The 19,226-nt window shown below is 34.6% G+C and overlaps 1 protein-coding gene across 6 annotated transcripts in view; it reads right to left on the bottom strand.

Moving 5' to 3' along the window:
• LOC137405308 (F-actin-uncapping protein LRRC16A-like) overlaps nt 1–19,226 on the bottom strand; it is a 62,708-nt gene that overhangs the window by 33,677 nt on the left and 9,805 nt on the right. For all 6 annotated transcript variants that reach the window (XM_068091564.1, XM_068091549.1, XM_068091559.1 and 3 more), the window contains exons 5-15: nt 18,009–18,136; nt 14,945–15,187; nt 10,533–10,608; nt 8,245–8,333; nt 6,627–6,721; nt 6,214–6,404; nt 5,931–6,008; nt 4,210–4,397; nt 3,656–3,807; nt 2,086–2,185; nt 1,452–1,506 (exon numbers count right to left, since the gene is read on the bottom strand). In XM_068091564.1, coding sequence (XP_067947665.1) covers nt 1,452–1,506; nt 2,086–2,185; nt 3,656–3,807; nt 4,210–4,397; nt 5,931–6,008; nt 6,214–6,404; nt 6,627–6,721; nt 8,245–8,333; nt 10,533–10,608; nt 14,945–15,187; nt 18,009–18,136 — 1,395 coding nt within the window. The remainder of the gene's footprint in view (nt 1–1,451; nt 1,507–2,085; nt 2,186–3,655; nt 3,808–4,209; nt 4,398–5,930; nt 6,009–6,213; nt 6,405–6,626; nt 6,722–8,244; nt 8,334–10,532; nt 10,609–14,944; nt 15,188–18,008; nt 18,137–19,226) is intronic.

Consider the following 19,226-nt stretch of genomic DNA (forward strand, 5'->3'; position numbering starts at 1 on the left):
GTTTGAGTTATCCGAGTTTCACTGTATATGATTTTAGTTTGTTTTAGTGTTGGCATATCGTAGAGACGTATAGAGTGGTAAGGAAACCCATAGTAATTATCTAATGCAATCATTTACTGGTAAAATTATTAAAATCATCATCATTAAAAAATAGTAACAAAATGTTAACCTTAGCAACTATTGTTACCTACAATAACTTTAGTGCATTTTGTGGTTACGATCTGCAAGAAAATGTAATATTACAATGTACTACATGCAGAGTTTTTACCTTCGAGACAGGCGTGTAACATAAACGCTGAATCTAACTTGAATGAATTTAGCTTACTAAAAACATACTTGAAGGAAGTTTTAATAAGTATTTTAGTAAACTTTTAACTAAAATTTGATCACTTATCTGTTTGCGAACGTATTTTTAACATAACTGATGATTTTTTTTTATTTCGAGAGAAATTATTGATGATATTGTACAGTGGAAAACAAATTTGATATAGTATGGCAAAGATGAAAAAGCATCGTGTTTCATATAACTAGGCGAAAAAAATATTTTATAACAGGGAGATCGTAAAGCGTAGGGGCAATGTATCAATTAATACGTCATTTAGTGGGGGCAATCGAAAAAAGAGTATACGGGATATGATAAGAGTGATAGAATTTTAACGGCTGTGTAGCTCAGTGGTTAAATGCGTGGTTAAAAACTTCTGTGAGTTAAAATCCAGCACGAAACGAGCTTTTCATTCCATAATTTTAATAGCTATAGCTGGACATACAGAATCAAGGACACACAAACACTGAGATTTATATATATAGATGTTCATGTATGTATGTATGTATGTATGTATGTATGTATGTATGTATGTATGTATGTATGTATGTATGTATGTATGTATGTATGTATGTATGTATGTATGTATGTATATATGTATGTATGTATGTATGTATGTATGTATGTATGTATGTATGTATGTATGTATGTATGTATGTATGTATGTATGTATGTATGTATGTATGTATGTACTTGTATGTCTGTTGGACAAATAAGTTAGTATAATTGTGAAAATTAGACTAACTTGACTAGAAAGAAAATGCTCAACAAGTTAATGGAATTTTTAAAAAAGCTTACAATGTCTACATGTTTCCAGCTGTCAGTTTTATGCACTGGCATTCCTCAGGCTGTACTAACATTATGCTAGTACAGTATGTTTGTATGTATGTTTGTATGCACATACACCTATTTATATTGTATTGTATCATCACTGATAAAATGACACGATATATTGCTCTAGGATATTCACAACAAGACTTGGAATTACAACTATACAAGCGAGTAGACTGTGAAATGGGTTGACTACTAACAACAATGACTATCTTATCGCTGTTTTAACCAAGGAGGCAGTCAAAGAGGAGTATATAAAAAGTGAAAGGAGAAACACAGGAGGGTGTTTGATACTCACGCAGTGTTCATCTTGTATTGCACAAACAAGGGCATCAAGGGCCTGAGCTAAGGCTCTAAAATTGAACAAAACAACAAAAGAATAAAACTTTCAAATCAATATGAATAGTCCTCATTAATAATCAATAATCATCAATAATCAGTCCTCGTTGACAACTGCCATTTATTTAAGATTATTATAGGAAATTATGAACACTCAACAATAGCTACTCTAGAACTTCATAATGTGCAAACAGTCAAAATCTCGTGAGAAAACATATTTTCTAGCTAATAAATTTACTCAAGTGTCATAAAGTTAAGGAGATGTTGTTCAGATCAACCGACCCATTCAATGAAGGTAAAGGTTTCTATACTTTCTAAAAGCTGCTAAAATTCCATCATTTTCTCCATGAGATGAATGATATATATGAATGCTGATATTATAGACAATTTCTTTGGTAGCAAATTTTTTGTTCAAGGTCAAGACAGTTCATACCAGAGCTGAATGTATTTGATAGCTAACAATTTGAGAGCTGAGACCATACAACCATGTTGCTAAATTGCTATAAAACTAATGTGTTGCTTATGCTATATGTTAGCAACTCAACAACAACAACATAACAGATCTAGAAATGTGACTAGTCATAAATACTTACTTATTTCGTAATTGCGAAAAGTTTTTCCCGATAGACAGATGATGGATTGTCCCATTTTTGCCAAACCATGGTAGTATCTCGTGAAGGTTTGTATCCAACCCTGCACCACACATGTTGCTGTTAGTACATGTTTCCACAACATACCAAAACACAACACGAACACTCACATACTAAAATAATGAACAAACATAACGGCTGTTAGTTTAACATATGTCCTGTAGTCATTCTGTTTTGTGATGTTTACATTGTGACAAAAACGCTGGAAGTTGATTTGACAGCATGGTTTTGTATTTGAAAATGAACTAAAGCTACATGATGGCTATTGTTAGCTCCAAATGGGTGAATATGTTGCTAACAAACTAGTATAGATACGAATAGAGCTGTTTAAATAAATGGTTCATAACAGTTTTAAAGAACATATATTAATCCTTATTTGCTATTTAAAAGGTCGCTGCATTGCTAAAAACAAACTGGAGTCAGAACCTCTACATCCGGAAGCGAATTTATTTTGGGATCCGCTTCGCATGTTAAAGATGAGCGTACATAAAAATTTAGTAGATTTTCTCAGAAAGTATCGGTATTTTTTTACTATTTGATGTTTTTTATGTTTGAGGTGATCTGACTGTCAGGATGTTTCTAGATTAAAATTGGTAAAACATGATCGTGGTTAAAATGCTCAAATCAATCATAAGTCTTATTACGTCTATAATTGCACTTCAACAAAGAGACCAACAAAATAGAGACACATAACGTTGCAACCTTAACAAAATTAATTTATTAATAATTAATAAATTAATCAATAATTTAGAGTTATTAATCATTTAATTATTAATAATTAAATGATTAATTATTAATAACGAGAGAAACAAACAGCTGCAACACTGCATCTGAGCATTTCAAGTGCAATAAAGTTTTGTTAATTTTAATCTTAAACATTCTGGCAGTCAAATCGTCTTAAGCATCAAAAACAATAGCAAATGTGGAAAAAATACCGATACTTTCTAATGAAATCTACTAAAAAATTTTGTAACTTCATCTTTAAAACCGTCACGTGCCTGACCAAATATTCCTATGTGAATAAATAGTAATTCATTCCACAACCCAAAAGGTTGGGCCATTTCCTTAATAAATACCACAGGTAAATACACAAAAACAAAAAAAACACATTATAGAGGATATGTGTAAATTAAATGCATAAATAAATAATCGTTAAAAAGGTCTTCGCTGTCATTTTGTCTCTAGTATAGCCATGAACACGGAGGTGCAGTCTTGTCGGTACATAAAAGCGATGTCGGCGAGGTAGAGGTGGAGATAGAAATACTCAGTGTAGCCACTCGCTCCAACTTACACTGGGTAAAGTTTTAACTAACTTGACTTGTATGTGCATTTTATATTTAATGACTGAACATAGATTCCAGGCATGCATTGAGAGCTATTGAACAAAAGAAAGAAAGAACTACCTAAAAGCAAAGCATAGTACTAGCACAACACAACTAGGTAAACAATCTAACGAGTAAAAACAAATCACTTGAGTAATTAAAAACATGTATATAGATGCATAAGCACTAACCGTTGTCACTGAGGTCAAGGCCGTGAATATTCCGCAGTGAAGCGACACACCCTCCTAAAACCATTCCTCCTTCAGACTTCATCTCATTATTACTCAGGTCTAGATCGACTGATGGTTTGTTGACATTAGCCGCTAAGCCTAGAAACATCTCTCTGGAATAGAAAGAACAGGTAGCAAAATGGTATAAAGCTGGTAGCTGAACTTAGAAGCTCTGTTAGAAGCCATATCTTGTCTAATGTTCTTGATCGACTATTTAAGATATAAGCATCACAAGTGACAGCGACATCTGTGCATCTGTTTTCACAAGCTGAGATTACCACCGTGGAACTAAATAAATACTAGAAAAACTTTGAATAAAGTAAAATGACTTTGATAATAATAGTAATAATAATATGGCAATACTAGTAATAATATGATGATAAAAATTGTAATCAGACAGTTTTAAAAGCGCAGCTCAGCCATAAATTTGATCATATAGCAGTGTTCATGTCTGATCAGAATAAGTGAGCATAACAGACACCCCTTTCCAAAACCTACAGTCTGCACAAACATACTTCATTGCCAAGGCAGGCAGCTTGCAAAAGGAGAAGTTCAGCTTGGAGAGAACGAGAGAGGATGAAAAGAATTGTTTCCACGAAGACGCAACTTTAACCTCTTTCATCTTTTTTGTGCTGTAAGGATTTCCAGACACATTGAGCTCTTCGAGATGCTGAACGGAGCCTCTGGAGAGGGCAGTGAAGAGCTATACAACAAATGCGCATGACATCAGCGATAAATGACTACCTTGTTCACAAGATAAAGAAAATTTACCTAGATCTAAACAGAAAATAAATGCTTTGATGCGGATCAGATTTGATGAATTTTATGCTACAATCAGGAAAAAATACGAAGTAAAATAAATTATCGGTTTCAAAATAGGTATAATTTTAGTCACAAAGGTATAGTAATTTATTTTTAACTAGAAAAAACAATTGAGAAACCAAAGTGATAAAAGAATGCGTAAGACAATATAGAACTAAAAGAATATATGACTAAGAGCATATATAAGAGAATGTATTATTAAGAAAATGTATAATTGAGGGAACCTATGAATAGAGAATGTATGAATGAGAAAATGAATAATTAAGAGAATATATAACTATGAGAATAGATAAATATGAGAATGAATAAATAAGATAATGTATAATTAAGGAGACATATCATGCCTGTTGATAAAGGCCTTCAATTAAACAAAAAGGACATTATCAATAAAGTAGATAAAAACAGAGCAGCAACATAAAGGAACAGTAGGTATTAAACTCCCAACAATGTATTCTATTATAGATACTGATCAAGAAATGTAGTTAAACGTTTGCCAATGTTAGTGTATAGCTAATAACGAGTCGAAGTAGTCCTACATTAAAAGACTCAAGTTAACACAACATACAAAGAATATCAACACAACATGAAAGGCATATAAGGTCTGACATGAGAATAAACTCATAGATATACATATACTGTATAGACCTGATAATGCTAACACTTTCTATCCACACACTTTGAGAGTAGTTTGTACCAAATGTAGATATAAAGATGTAGATACATTTCAGCCATTTAATAGCAAGTGTACGAGAGCTCCTGATAAAGCACACCCGCTGTTTGGAATGTTCAGGAAATACATGATTAACCTGTAGATGGTTATTTTGTTTGACCTTGTTCAAAGCTCGTAAGAAATTTACTGTAGCAATAACTATCACATCTAAAATCACACATTGGCCAAGCACTAAGTCAGCAACTAAACCTAGATCGACAAGAAAAGCAATCTTATGTAAACATAGATTTTCGTTACAAAAACAGCAGCTTAACGTATAATTTGTATGGTGGAAACGAAGAAGGTATTATTTAGTAGTTTTTGAGTGAATGCAAGCCCCGATCAGCTGAAGCGCTTAAGGAAAAATAGCTGATGAATTCTCAATATGTTTGACCACCTGACTGAATATAAACCTTGCATGACCTCTACATGACCTTTATTTCTTTCGAGATCTACAAATGCTAAAAGCAAGATCAACACTTGCATCTCAACAGTCAAAGTGCCTTAACACTGCCCAGTAACTAGTAATTGCTCTTTAAAACTGCCTAGTAAATCTCACTTGTGAGGTATAAAACACTTTAAATTAGTACTTGGTTCGACAGAAATGTCTCCGAATAGGAAGCATTCTGTAGCCAGTCAAATATTGAACAAGGATGTTACTCTATGCAAGAATAAAATGCAAAAGATTATAACAGAATCACTCACTGAATCCAACGGAGAGTCTGTATCTGAAAGGTCCAACTTTTGAAGAACATTTGGCTGAGCAAGAAACTGGTATAATTGCTGTAATAAACAAAAACTATCACAAACAACTCATACAACCAGGCGTAGAACAACTTCTAAATTTGTAAGATTGACAGATGAGAAGTCTTTATCATTTAACTTTATAGAAAACAATACATACTACGCCTAGTCATGTTAGAAAGACTTTATTAAAACTAGAAGGTCGGAAAGAAAGCCAAGCGATGCAGACACGCTGCTGACTTACTAGAAGTTCTTCTGCCTTTAGACTGTTAGAGGAGAGATTGAGTGTATGTAACGTGTTAGCCATTATATGATTATGAGCTATTCCTTCCATTAGCTTGTTGACACCTCGTGCGGTGACGGAGCACTGAGCGAGCACTAGGCTCTGCATGCCATGTGTCATGTTGCCTATCGCCTCACCCAGATACGTCATCCCTGCTCATCAAACAGAAAGAGTTAAAAATGGGTTTAAATATCATAGATGGTCAATTTTTTCAACTCATATTTGCAAACAGGGGGGTAGACAATCAGATGTAATATCTGTTGTGTCAATGCCATTACACAGACGTGTACGAGTAGACTAGAGTGAAATTGTTTGAAGGCCAGGGCTGCACAACTGTACTTCTAAACTGCACAGTTCAACCAGTCCTGTCTTACCTTTGTCCTCTATTGCATTGCCAGTCAAATCCAATGAGACAAATTTTGTAGTCAGGTTTGAAGTGATGCCCGCTGCCAACTTCTGCACAAAGTCGCTAAAAAATGAACAATATAAGAGAGACAGGCCTATTTTTCTTTTTTCAATTCTTTGATTAGACAAATATTATAATATAATATACATATAATATATATCAACTATCCCGGGCAGGCTTGGGGCCACTAGTGAGTATTGAGCGCACTGCACTATTTGCTGGCTAGACGACAGTAAGGTGCACTAGGCACTGCACTAGCACTAGTGCATGGCATAGTAATAATATAAAATGCACTAGGCACTGCACTAGCAGAAATTCTTGTGCACTAGGCACTGCACTAGCACTAGTACATGGCATAGTAATAATATAAAATACACTAGGCACTGCACTAGCAGAAATTCTTGTGCACTAGGCATTGCACTAGCAGTAGTGCATCGAAAAGTGAAGTCAAAAATGCACTAAGCACTGCAATAGCAAAAATTTTTGTGCACTAGACATTGCACTAGCACTAGTGCAGTGTAAAATCATAAATGCACTAGGCACTTCACTATTAAACTTCACTAAGCACTAGACCAATGAGCTTTTTTGCTATAGAAGCTGCAAGAATTGCTTGCTAATCAACAGATATCTACTGCTATCCACTGCAATAGTACAATTATAGCCGTGCAAAGGATGTCAGCCATGTATTTGTCAAATAAACTAGCTTCACTTAAAATTTCAAACAAACCATAGACCTACAATAATGCTCAATATTAAACAGTGCAGATGACAACAGATATCAAATAGTGCAATGTATTACAATTACAATAACTAAATATACTAAGCAAGCATGGAATGGAAGAATTCACTTCTTATTATATAAATGTACTATGTACAACAAGAAAATCTACCCTTGGATAAACCAGTATCATGTAAACAGTAAGTCATATTGATGGCAAAATTGATAAGCAATATTGTTCAGAGAAGATGTTTATTAGACCAAAGGAACATTAGCCTTTCAAAGTTGGCGTCAGCCAGTTTAGATCTAGTTTAGACTAGTGCATACTATGTCGCACTAGGCACTGCACTTGCACTAGTGCATTTATGAAAAAGTTTCCAATCCGCACTAGGCATTGCACTAGAGCATTTTATGTTGCACAGTGCACTGCACTTGCACTAGTGCGTTTATGGGAATTTTCTAATTCGCACTAGGCACTGCACTAGTACATACCATGTCACACTAAGCACTGCACTTGTACTAGTGCACCCAGGGACTCAAGTCAAATTTGCACTAGCATTGCACTAGACATTTCTATTTTTAAATTGCACTGCTCTATGCACTGCACTTGTGCAGTGCACTAGTGCAGTGCAGTGCGCACTGCACTGCTAGTGGCCCCAAGCCTGATCCCGGGTATTGCCAGAATTAATAAAAGTTCATGGCCATTGCACAACGGTTCTAATTCAAAGTTTTTTTTGACGTTCTATTTTTGTATAAATGTGTTAGTCGCAATAAAATCTCACAAAACACCAATTTTACTCAATTTTGACAAGTTTGAAAATTTGGTTCAATAAAAATATTTTTCAATTCTTACATATACATTATATACCTTTTGATTCCAGTAGAGCTCAAGTTCCATTCAGCGATGGAAGTGTTTCTTTTTACCACTTTGAGAATCTCAGCCGCAGCCTCATTTGTCTGCAAAAGCACACGCATACATACAACAGCAGCATTGAGCCTAAGAGCTTTCAACTATCAGGTGCTGTCTGGTTAAATTTAAAGAAATGATAATTGAATGATGATAATAATTGCTCAAAGGAGGCATGACAGCAGCTAAGTCACCAAATTTAGGGAAAAACAAAAATGAACATACAATTTAATTTTGATAAGGAGACAAGTTCTCAAGGAACGATTTAGCAATGTTCAGCTCACCTACGAGCCAACAATAGTGCTAGTTAATGACAAATGTAAATTATTATCGCTAGTAAGTTTGGCAGTCTCATGCATTGTGAGCTACTGTCAGTAGTCACTATTTTGTGCATAACTATCTCTTCAAGTGGCAAGGATAACTATCCCTTCAAGTGGCAAGGTAGTCAAGTGGTGTAGTGGTGAACATGCCTGTCTGTAAAATGAAGCATTCGAGTTCAAACCCCGTGGAAGCAAATTTTTCCTACAGCTGTTGGCTGTTGACTTCGGACAGACGAACACGGCTCTTATTATAATAAAACTTTTAATTATGCAAAGAACTGTTTATTTGCATAACTAAAACGAATTTGGGCAACTTCAACAATCTGATAAATTAATATAACTTGTATTTTAAAGTGAATATTTTTTGCATTTCATCTTTAACCATCTCGACCGACTCCACAGTCACTAGTTTCCGGCTTTTCCTCGTATTTCTCTGACTGTCTACGTCAAAATCTTTTTAAGAATTTATCTAAAGATGCTCTTGTTGTGCTACTCATTTTTACTTAATTGTTTCCCTTCTTTTCCTGTCATTACTACTACTTGTTGAAATTTATTTCTTTAAAAATAAAAATGAAGGTATGAAAGACTGTTTAACATGATTTGAGCACCAAATAATTAATATGAAGGAAAACTGCGAGCATATGTAGTGATTTATAAAAACATAACATTTGGAGAAACTTTGAATGCTGCGTGTTTGAGTCAAATGTTTCCTCAAATTTAACCCCAGCTGGCAAAAATGTTGCATGTTAAGCCGATCGTAAGTAAAAGTTCGACTCTACATATAAACATGCTGTCAGTACCAAAGTGTTAGCAAAAATGGGGAAAGAAAAAAATTTACATCATGAAATAGCTCTTTTTATTTAATCATCAATTAAGAATCCAGAAATAGATATTTTTATTATATGCTGGCTGCAGTTAAAGGTAGATAACTCAATTCATTCATATGATCAAAAGTAAAGACATATACAAGTGAATAAGATGTCTCCAAAAGTCACAAGGAACTGGTTGTTCCACTCTTTACCAGGGTTGGAGCAACGGCAGTAATTGCAAGTAAATTAATAATCTATTGGTAGTTTAATAATGCATTAATAATTAAATTAATTGATTTCACTTTTGAGAACTTGCATTAATAATTAAATTAGCAAACTAGCTCACATTTAAATTTAATTATGCATTGAATTAATTTGTAACATTTAATCTAACATTTAATTAAATTGTAACATTTGTAACATTATTGCATTGAAAACAAAATTAATGAATTAAACAGTGATTAAATTGAATTATTCATTCAATTACCAAATTAGCGCATTAATAATTGCATACGCGAATTAATTTTTTTCTAAAACTAAATTCATGACTAAATTATGAGATTTAGATGTGAAAAACTGCGTCAATTGTTAAATTTTAAACTAGCATACCAAAAATCATCGCATTAAATTGCTAATTAATAATTTAATGAACAAGTTACGGCAACTAATAATGTGCATTATTAATCAACCACAACTGTGCTTTTACACCTGAAAAGTGTCTGTTCCTTGCATGAGACAAACATTTACAAAAGAATAAAAGTTGAAAAGCCTAAATTACAATTAAATAAACCTAAATAAACAAACTTCATATACACAAAGTTACTGCATTTGTAACACGAGCCCTCTTGCAACTCAATTAAAAAAATCAAGAATGAAAATGAGATACATCTAGTCAGATGAGTGAAGTTTAAACTATTACCTACTTAAAAAGGGCAAAATATGCATGATCCAAACAGCATTGTATTGCATTGCATGAACACTATAGAATGGGTAACATTTAACACACAGACTGAAACATAAACAACAAGCTAAGAACACCAATCAAAAATCAAATATTCTGACACCCGTGATCAGACAGAAAATCGCATAGCATATCTTTCCAAGTACTGTTCATACTTACCATCTTCATGCTAGAGGCATCCACGCCTGTAAACCACTCATTGTACTGCAGGGCGCCTATCAGTGGCACATGGTCCCTACAACAAAATCACCAAATTAGTGGTACACGAAGAAACATTGCACATTTACTGCCATATGGAAACAAGCAGCAGAAGGGCAACCAAGGAGTTTGGATTATGACACGAGCAAGCAGGCTGCGCTGCAGCCATCCGTTGTAAGCTGACTTCAAACAATGGACACCGAAACTCAGGAGGCTGCAACAGCATGCAGATGTAAGCTCTGTGAATTTTTTATCGATGCAAATCATGGAAAAATGCAAAAAGCATGCCAGCTAATCGTGTTGTCTAAGCTCTCAGGGAGAATTCTCATAACGACAACATTTATTCCAATGTAACCAAAGCAGATATTTCTACATACTAATGCTAAATAAAGCTAAATTACAAAATATCATAAATCTTTTAATAACGAAGCTAGATAACAGTATTAATATTATAATAGACATACAGAATGTACTCATCTTCACCTTTATATCGTAGTACCACAGAGAGCTGACAACTCTTATGCCAAACTATCAGCATTCAAAAAGTGATCTATTTGACAAATATTCAATATGCCTTACCTAGGTACCTTGAGGCGTCTAAAAAATTCAGAAGTTATCAGAAATGACTAAATTAGTACTGTGTCTTTACTTTTGTGTAGGACACAGTCAAGTGCTGGCTACTAGTTGCTAGCTACTAGCTACATCTATCTTATGGAGGATACAAGAAGTGGTGAGCCAGAACAGAAACAATGAGAAGGAAAAAAGTAAAGTAAGGTAACGGACTCTATATTGACCATAAACCACCTATGGACTAAGAAGAATCTCTAACAAATAGGAAGTTGTCTCCTAACGACAGAAATAAGGAAACAACCTTTTAACAAATAAACTAGTAAAGACATAAAATGTGCTTAAAAAGGAGAAATTTCTATAATTAGAAAATTAGAACAAAAACACACCTTTTGTCTAAATCATGGCCTGAAAGAAAAAGTAAAATACAATTCAAAGTCTCAATTGCTAATCAATATCCTCTCACAATTCAAATAAAGGAGAAGACAACCACAGTTAGATCATTTTCGGAAAACTAAGAAACTTTTTATTTTCATTAATGTTCAACTATATGAAAAATTCAAAATCTTTAATAAAAAAACTAAAGCGTGATATCAGTAACAATATGACAGACATTTCACACAGATTATCACTTGGCTGTCGCACCCAGCAAAGCTAAATAATTATATTATTTGACTTAACAAAGACAAAAAGTCTTTCGCTACAGATCAAACTGATCTCTGCATAAAGAGCATAAAAATTTATTTTACAAACTATGAGAAACCATCTGAGTCAAACATAAGTCATTTGAGTTGAACATGTCTACCAAACAAAAGGAATTGCTCGTTTTTAGGCCTACACTGACAATATCGTTTTCAAATAATATAATAGGACATAGAAAGAGAAGGAGAGAGAGCACAAATAACAGCATTCCGTGCTTCTACGGGACAATATTGAGTGACTTGACATTGACAACATAATTTCAACAACTCAGCTCAACATTCAGCATCCAAGGCAGCGTTAGTTGGCAACCAACCAGCAATGTTATTACTAATCCTTCACCAAAGCTGCCCTCATAACCGTCATATCACAATATGTGACGAGAGCATGTGACAAGAGATAACGTAATGGTTGTACAATGACTAGTATTACCTGGACAATGTAGGGTGCTCTCCAGACCTTAAGCAAGCATGTATATTACATTGAGAAATAGGTGCAAATTCAGTCAACCACCCAAAAGGTTACTAGCTACAAATCTGCTATTAACCTCTATATAGCATTCCATGCAGAGTTAACATGGGATTATAAAACCTGATAAGATTTAAAAAGACGATAAAGACATTTTATTACAAAACTTAAACGATGAAAATATTTTACAATTAAACGGCTGTATGAAGAAATAACTCTCTGAAATAACTACAAAGAATATAACTACACATATAACTTTGTATATAATACAAAGTTATATCACCAAAGGATTAGACTATTCAAAAACTAAATACCTCTATGGCCAAATAACTTTAATATTAAATCACCAAAGCACTACATAATCCACTATTGAACGACTTCATAATAAAACAACTCCAACATTGAATAAAAGACAGCCCTCTGTTTCACAAAATCTTAGTGAGTCAACTTGCAATAATACACAACAAGAACCATGTATTCACTTTGTTGAAAGGTCACTCAAAGGGCCTTTAACCTCTCAAGCCCGAGCTTGAATATAACAAATAGCGACTGCATAGGAATCATGAAGCTATTCAAAACTATGACATGTTACGATGTATAACAAATATCATATATGTGTATTTTTATATATGTATAGATATGTGTATCATTATAGATACTATAAACATAAAAATATGTAGCTCTTTTATATCTATACACAGTTAAATTAGAAAGAGAGCTAATGTATAATAGACTAAGCAGGGTGCAAAATCGATTTAAGGCTATACTAAAGATTTAAGGCTATACTAAAGATTTAAGGCTATACTAAAGATTTAAGGCTATACTAAAATGTATATTGATATGAGCTACAAATTGTTTCATAAAATTGAGTTTGTCTAGCAAGGAAAACCCAACTATTCAGTGTTAATAGTTTCACTTTGGATTTATATACGCTTTCAAGCTTTAAATGCAAAAATTATTTCATAACTTCAAAAATTGCAAAACTGCCTGACATAAAAAAGAAACAATTCAACAAAAGCTTAGAAACAAATATTTGGCTGCACAACATAGAAAATAATAAAAACTATTGTCAAAACACAAACTGATAATTAATTTTTAATTCTAATACAAAACCAACATGGATTCGAGGAGTCCTTATAGTGCTCACTTATAAACTGTGATGACAGTGTGAGCTTAAAGGTTGACTTGCAACAAAATTCACATTACAGTTATTTGGTATCAAAAGAGTCACCATGTCTTACTCTGTTGTGTTGTAGGTGCAAAATATGTGGAAATGTGATTACTAGCTCTTAAAAGATCAAAAACGAACAGTTAATCGCCGCCATCACGAAACCGCCGTAGATTGGAATCAGTTGATTTCTCTGACATAGTCAATCCATTTGGTTATTGTTTTGACACGTGATGTTCTCTCGTGAATTGAAAGGCCAATAAAAGGCTCAATATAAAACTTTTCGCAGCACTAGTTTATGACAAACACTTCGGGTTTTACCGAAGAGCCCTTTCCAAATATAGATGCTCGCTACGTTACAGTTTTGTTTCGGCTTGTCTAATCATCTAGTCGTAATCTGATCATGTGACCCATACTTCCTGCCAAACAGCGCGAACAATTTCTGCAGCATTTTTTAATCATCACAGGTGACCAACAGGCTCGTCATGTTTATCAGAGAATGATATGTACTCCTTCGAGCTAAGGTTAAAAAATTAAACGAATTTTTACAGTAGGTTTTGATATATCAGTGCTCAAAATTACAGCGTTACAATGATGATGAAATAGACACATAAGGACAATAAACATATTTTATTGAATGCGTGAAGAATATTTGTAAAAATATTTCGACAAATGGTTGCATGAAAGTGTAAACAGAAGCCATCTCGTTCAACTTACGTCCCATTTACGTCCCATTTCTATATATATATATATATATATATATATATGTATATAGCTATACATATATAGCTATATGTATATAGCTAATACCATACTACTTTTTAGACCAAGCTATATGTATATAGCTTGGTCTAAAAAAATTTTAAAAGTATAATTTGTCTGGACTACAAATTTGTTTAACACCGTCACTCATTAGGTATCTTGGTAGGATAACTACTTATATATATATATATATATATATATATATATATATATATATATATATATATATATATGTATAAGTAGTTATCCTACCAAGATACCTAATGAGTGACGGTGTTAAACAAATTTGTAGTCCAGACAAATTATACTTTTAAAAATTTTTTAGTCTTGATATATATTACTGTAACTAGCTTACATTCAATTAATTTTGAAATATCAAATTCTGTCATCGATGTGATTGGCCATATATCCGATATAGTAACATATTATTATGTGTGGCATCACCTGAAAACTTAAATCCATAAATAGTTACCTAAAATTATGAGAATACAAGAATTTTGTCACTTATATAGACGACACAACTCCAAAGACACTGATGAGTTGAGAACCAATAATGAAACCGCAAGTCTTATTAGCGGACATAGAACTAAAACCTACAAGCCATGCTACAAGATGTTAAGTGATGTTAACCCAGGAATATCTGTTACCAAAGGCACATAGGAAACTTGTACTCCCCCAACAGAAGAGACAGAGCTGTGAGAGTTCTTACTTGAGTGAGAGATGATCAAAGTCTCTGAGGTAGAGAGTCCTTGAGTCATGCGAGAGGTAGATGGTGTCCACGTCCCAGATGATCTCTTCCACCAGGCGATATCCATAGACATCACACATACATATGTACATGCGTGAAAAGCCGGCACAGGCCGAGTGGTCCTTGACTATGGTCGCATCGAGGGTTTTATACAGCTGAGCAGTACGTTCAGTCGGCATCAAGTCGATCTTTGGTATAAAGTTTCTGTAACAAGTCACAAAGCTTGTACTGTAACACTCCTTATGATTGACTGACTGACTCCTTGACTGTTACATACAAGGATTTGAGACTTAACAACTTGAAAAATGTGGAAATCAGAGGATGTAGGCTGAAATGACACAGTTACTTTTGATAGAGTCCATCTTCATATGTGTGACCTTGAAAGTCTGAAATCTCAGACTGGCTTGATGGATTAAGGAGTACATGTAGCTAGGCGTGTGGATACACTGAATGACGGAATACAGTAATACCTTAACCTTAATAAAGTAATATAAGCTCAATGCATTCCGGGACCCATGTTCGAGTGTCGATTCACTTGCATCACAAATCAAATTATCCTATATAAAATAACTAAATATAAATTAATCTGTGCCCAACTTCTGGAAAACGTCTACCAATGAAAAAGCACGTTTTTATTTGTTCTAATTCACCAGCAACTTTCACAAAGTAACAAATACATATATAGTAGTAGCGGCTAACAGCATTATGTGCGGAGAACTAGAGAGAAAGGACAATAGAGAGACTTGATAGAAACACGTTTACACTTTTGTGCAACTACCTAACATAACATGAACTTTAAATTTAAAGGTCGACTAGCAACAAAATTCCTATTACAGTTATTTGATATCAACAAATTCACCATGTCTTATTGTGTTGTGTTGAAGGTGCAAGATATGTGGAAATGTGATTAAAAGCTCTTAAAAGCTCAAAAACGAACAGTTAATCGCAGCCATCACGAAAACGCTGTAGATTGGAATCGCTTTCCAAAATGGCTCAAATGGGACGTAGTTGAACAAGATGGCTTCTGTTTACACTTTCATGCAACCTCATTCGTCGAAATACTTGCCCAAATATACTTCACACATTCAATAAAACCATGTCTATTGTCCTTACGCGTCTATTTCATCATAATTGTAAAGCTGTCATTTGAGCACCGATATCTCAAACCTACCATAAAAATTCGTCTAATTTTTCAACCTTAGCTCGAATGAGTGCATATCATCTTCTGATAAACATAACGAGCCTGTTGGTCACCTGCAATAGTCGAAAAATGCTGCAGAAATTGTTCGCGCGATTTGGCAGAAAGTATGGGTCATATGATCAGATTACGACGAGATGATTAGACCAGGCTGAAACGATATTGTGAAAATGCGAGCATTTATATTTGATACGGGCTTTCCGGAAGAACCCGAAATATTTGTCATAAACTAGTGCTACGAGGCGCTTTATATTGAGCCTTTTATTGGCCTTTAATTTCATGTGAAAACATCATGTGTCAAAACAATAACCAAACTGTTAGGGGTATGTCAGCCAAATAAAGAGATTCCAAACTACAGTGTTTTTGTGATGACTGCTATTAACTGTTCGTTTTTGAGCTTGCAATCACATTTCCACATATTTTGCACCTACAACACAACAGAGTAAGACATGGTGATTCTTCTGATACCAAATAACTGTAATGTGAATTTTGTTGCAAGTCTACCTTTAATTAAATCAACTTAGCTTACTATGCCAACACTTTAAAGAAGTTTTAATCTTACGCTAATCTTAGTCTCAATTTGGTTTTTATTTTCACCTTGTTACTTTTATTTTTCGTGCTTTCACCTCAACTATTAGCCAACCTTTTTAAAAGAAACTTATCTAGGTATGTTTGCTTTTACCTCCCTTTAAAAATGTTATGCACAACAAAGTAAAAACTGCTAACTAATCCGATGAGAAAGACCAAGTTATGCTGTTCTCGTAAGTCATACTCTGCCAGTTAGCGAATGCATCGGGAACTGTCTTATACGCTTGTATCTCAATTTTGTCTCATATTTCAGGGTATAACTTTGCATAGAATTTTCCTCATATCTCGAATGTCTCAAAAGGAACTTGTATGTCAAGGTATTGCTGTATGGCTAAGATTACTTAGCCAAGGTTTATAAATAAACGCAACCTACCCGCACAAAGACAATAACAAAAAAACTAAGTTTTGCAACGCTACTATTACAATAGAAACCTGGATTTTGAGAGCAACCTCCCGTGACTTTTCCACAAATAAATAAAATATATAAAATTTTTCGAGCTATGAGTGAAAGTTTGGAGCAGATAACATGCTTCTCTCTAAGATTCCAAAATAAATGGTGAAGATGTGGCTGAATATGGTGTGATGATTATTGGCAAAAACTGACCCCACCAAGCCAAAAATACTGGCAGAGCAAACGACTCTGAGTCAAATTGGAAAATCTTTGGCCAAACCTTTTGTCAATCATCTTTGTAACATGATCCAAAGTGAAGGTAGATGCCGTTGAATGAGCCACTGGAACAGTCAGGGTGTTATGCTGGCCAACCGCATCTACTCATCCAATAATGATACAGTCGAACCCTTACTAAGGTACAGTCGAACCCTCACTAAGGTGCAGTCAAACAGTCACTATGGTACCGTCAGACCCTCACTAGGGTACAGTAAAACCCTCACCAGGGTACAGTCAAACTCTTAGTATGGTACAGTCAAAACCTCACCACTGTACAGTACCCTCACTAGGGTACAGTCAAAGCTCTAAAAACAAATATAATTCTTTCCATTATCTGCCTTCAAGGTTAAAACCGTCACAACTTTTATATAAATATTCTCATTGAAATACTCCTTAATAAGTCCTGCAGTTAATTGCCATGTAAAATTACTGTATTTCATCATGTATTTCCTCAAATTTCACATCAAAAAATAAAAATTTCCTCATGTCAATGAAATCCCAAGTGAATGTATAATGGTTCACCGATATACATCCACATCTAGATGTGTGAACAGATGACACCTCATACTCACGCGAGTGGAATTAGTGGGAAAACGGTTTTGAGCTGGAGTGCTATGTGTGAAACAATCTCATCCACTTCATTCTCCTGTGTCAGCGAGACCAGCCTCATCGACTTGTTTTCACCATAGCTTATCTTTAGCTGTCAGAAAACAACCTTCAGTTAGAAGTCAATACTCACACATCCTACGTACAGGCAGACTACATCGAGATTAAATGGTGCGATACAACTAGCTGAATATAAACTAGTAGATGAACATAACTGTCTTATCTATATGATAGATACTACGCTGTCACTTTGTCCTGTTTTCGATGGCACCAGCAACAGGTTGAGTGTGTTGCTGGTGCCATGGAGCTTGCTTATAGGTTTGGCATGTTATTTCTTTCCTCAGTCAAGTTCCCTAGCGATGAGTCGGGCTTGAGTCATGTCAGATAACACGCTCGACATTTCAACAAGTGTTTTTGCAACTGATAAAATTTGACAAAGAGGATTGAAAATAGGGTTGAACACATGACTTCAAGGCATTGCAGAACCTCAGTGTGTTAGAAGATTAGTTTACGTAGACACAAACGGAGCTCTTTGCTGGGGAACAGTCAATTTTTAAATATTTCTATAGACATGATACTTGCAGGACTTGTACTTGTGGTGCATAGCAATCAAACAACTCTGTGGCATAGATATACAGAGAGTCGCCTGCTTATACTCGCTGCAATCTCAGCGTAAAATATCTTGAAGATGAGTTCATATATGCAGAGAGGAGTAGATCTGTGGCCTTGTAATGTGCGCAGCGGAAACCATAACTTGCCGTTCACAGTTTCGGCTAGGTAAATTTTGCAGGAAATGAAAATTTTAAAATTACTTACACAAAAAACAGCCAAATGACCAAATCTTAGCAATTTTTTTCTGCACAGATACCATCAAGTGGTTTCAGGGTTTGGATCTTCTTTCGTGCTAAACATTAGATGGATCCAAAAACTGATGATACACGGCAACCAAGAAGGTTACACCGACCTATTTGAGGCAGCCAATGCTTACAGCTATACTAGGAAACGGTTAAACTCTGAATATGCCAATGATATAAACAGTCAAAAGTTCATTGGTTGATAAATCGCCTATAAATGAAACAGCTGCAAGCAGCTTTGAACAATAGTGGCATTCAAGAGTCTGCATAGAGCCTGCTTGTGCCATAGCGGTATGCATAGTACACAGTACATAGTATGTCAACTTTAAA

This window comes from Watersipora subatra, chromosome 1 (assembly GCF_963576615.1).
Source record: "Watersipora subatra chromosome 1, tzWatSuba1.1, whole genome shotgun sequence".
Lineage (NCBI taxonomy): Eukaryota > Metazoa > Bryozoa > Gymnolaemata > Cheilostomatida > Watersiporidae > Watersipora > Watersipora subatra.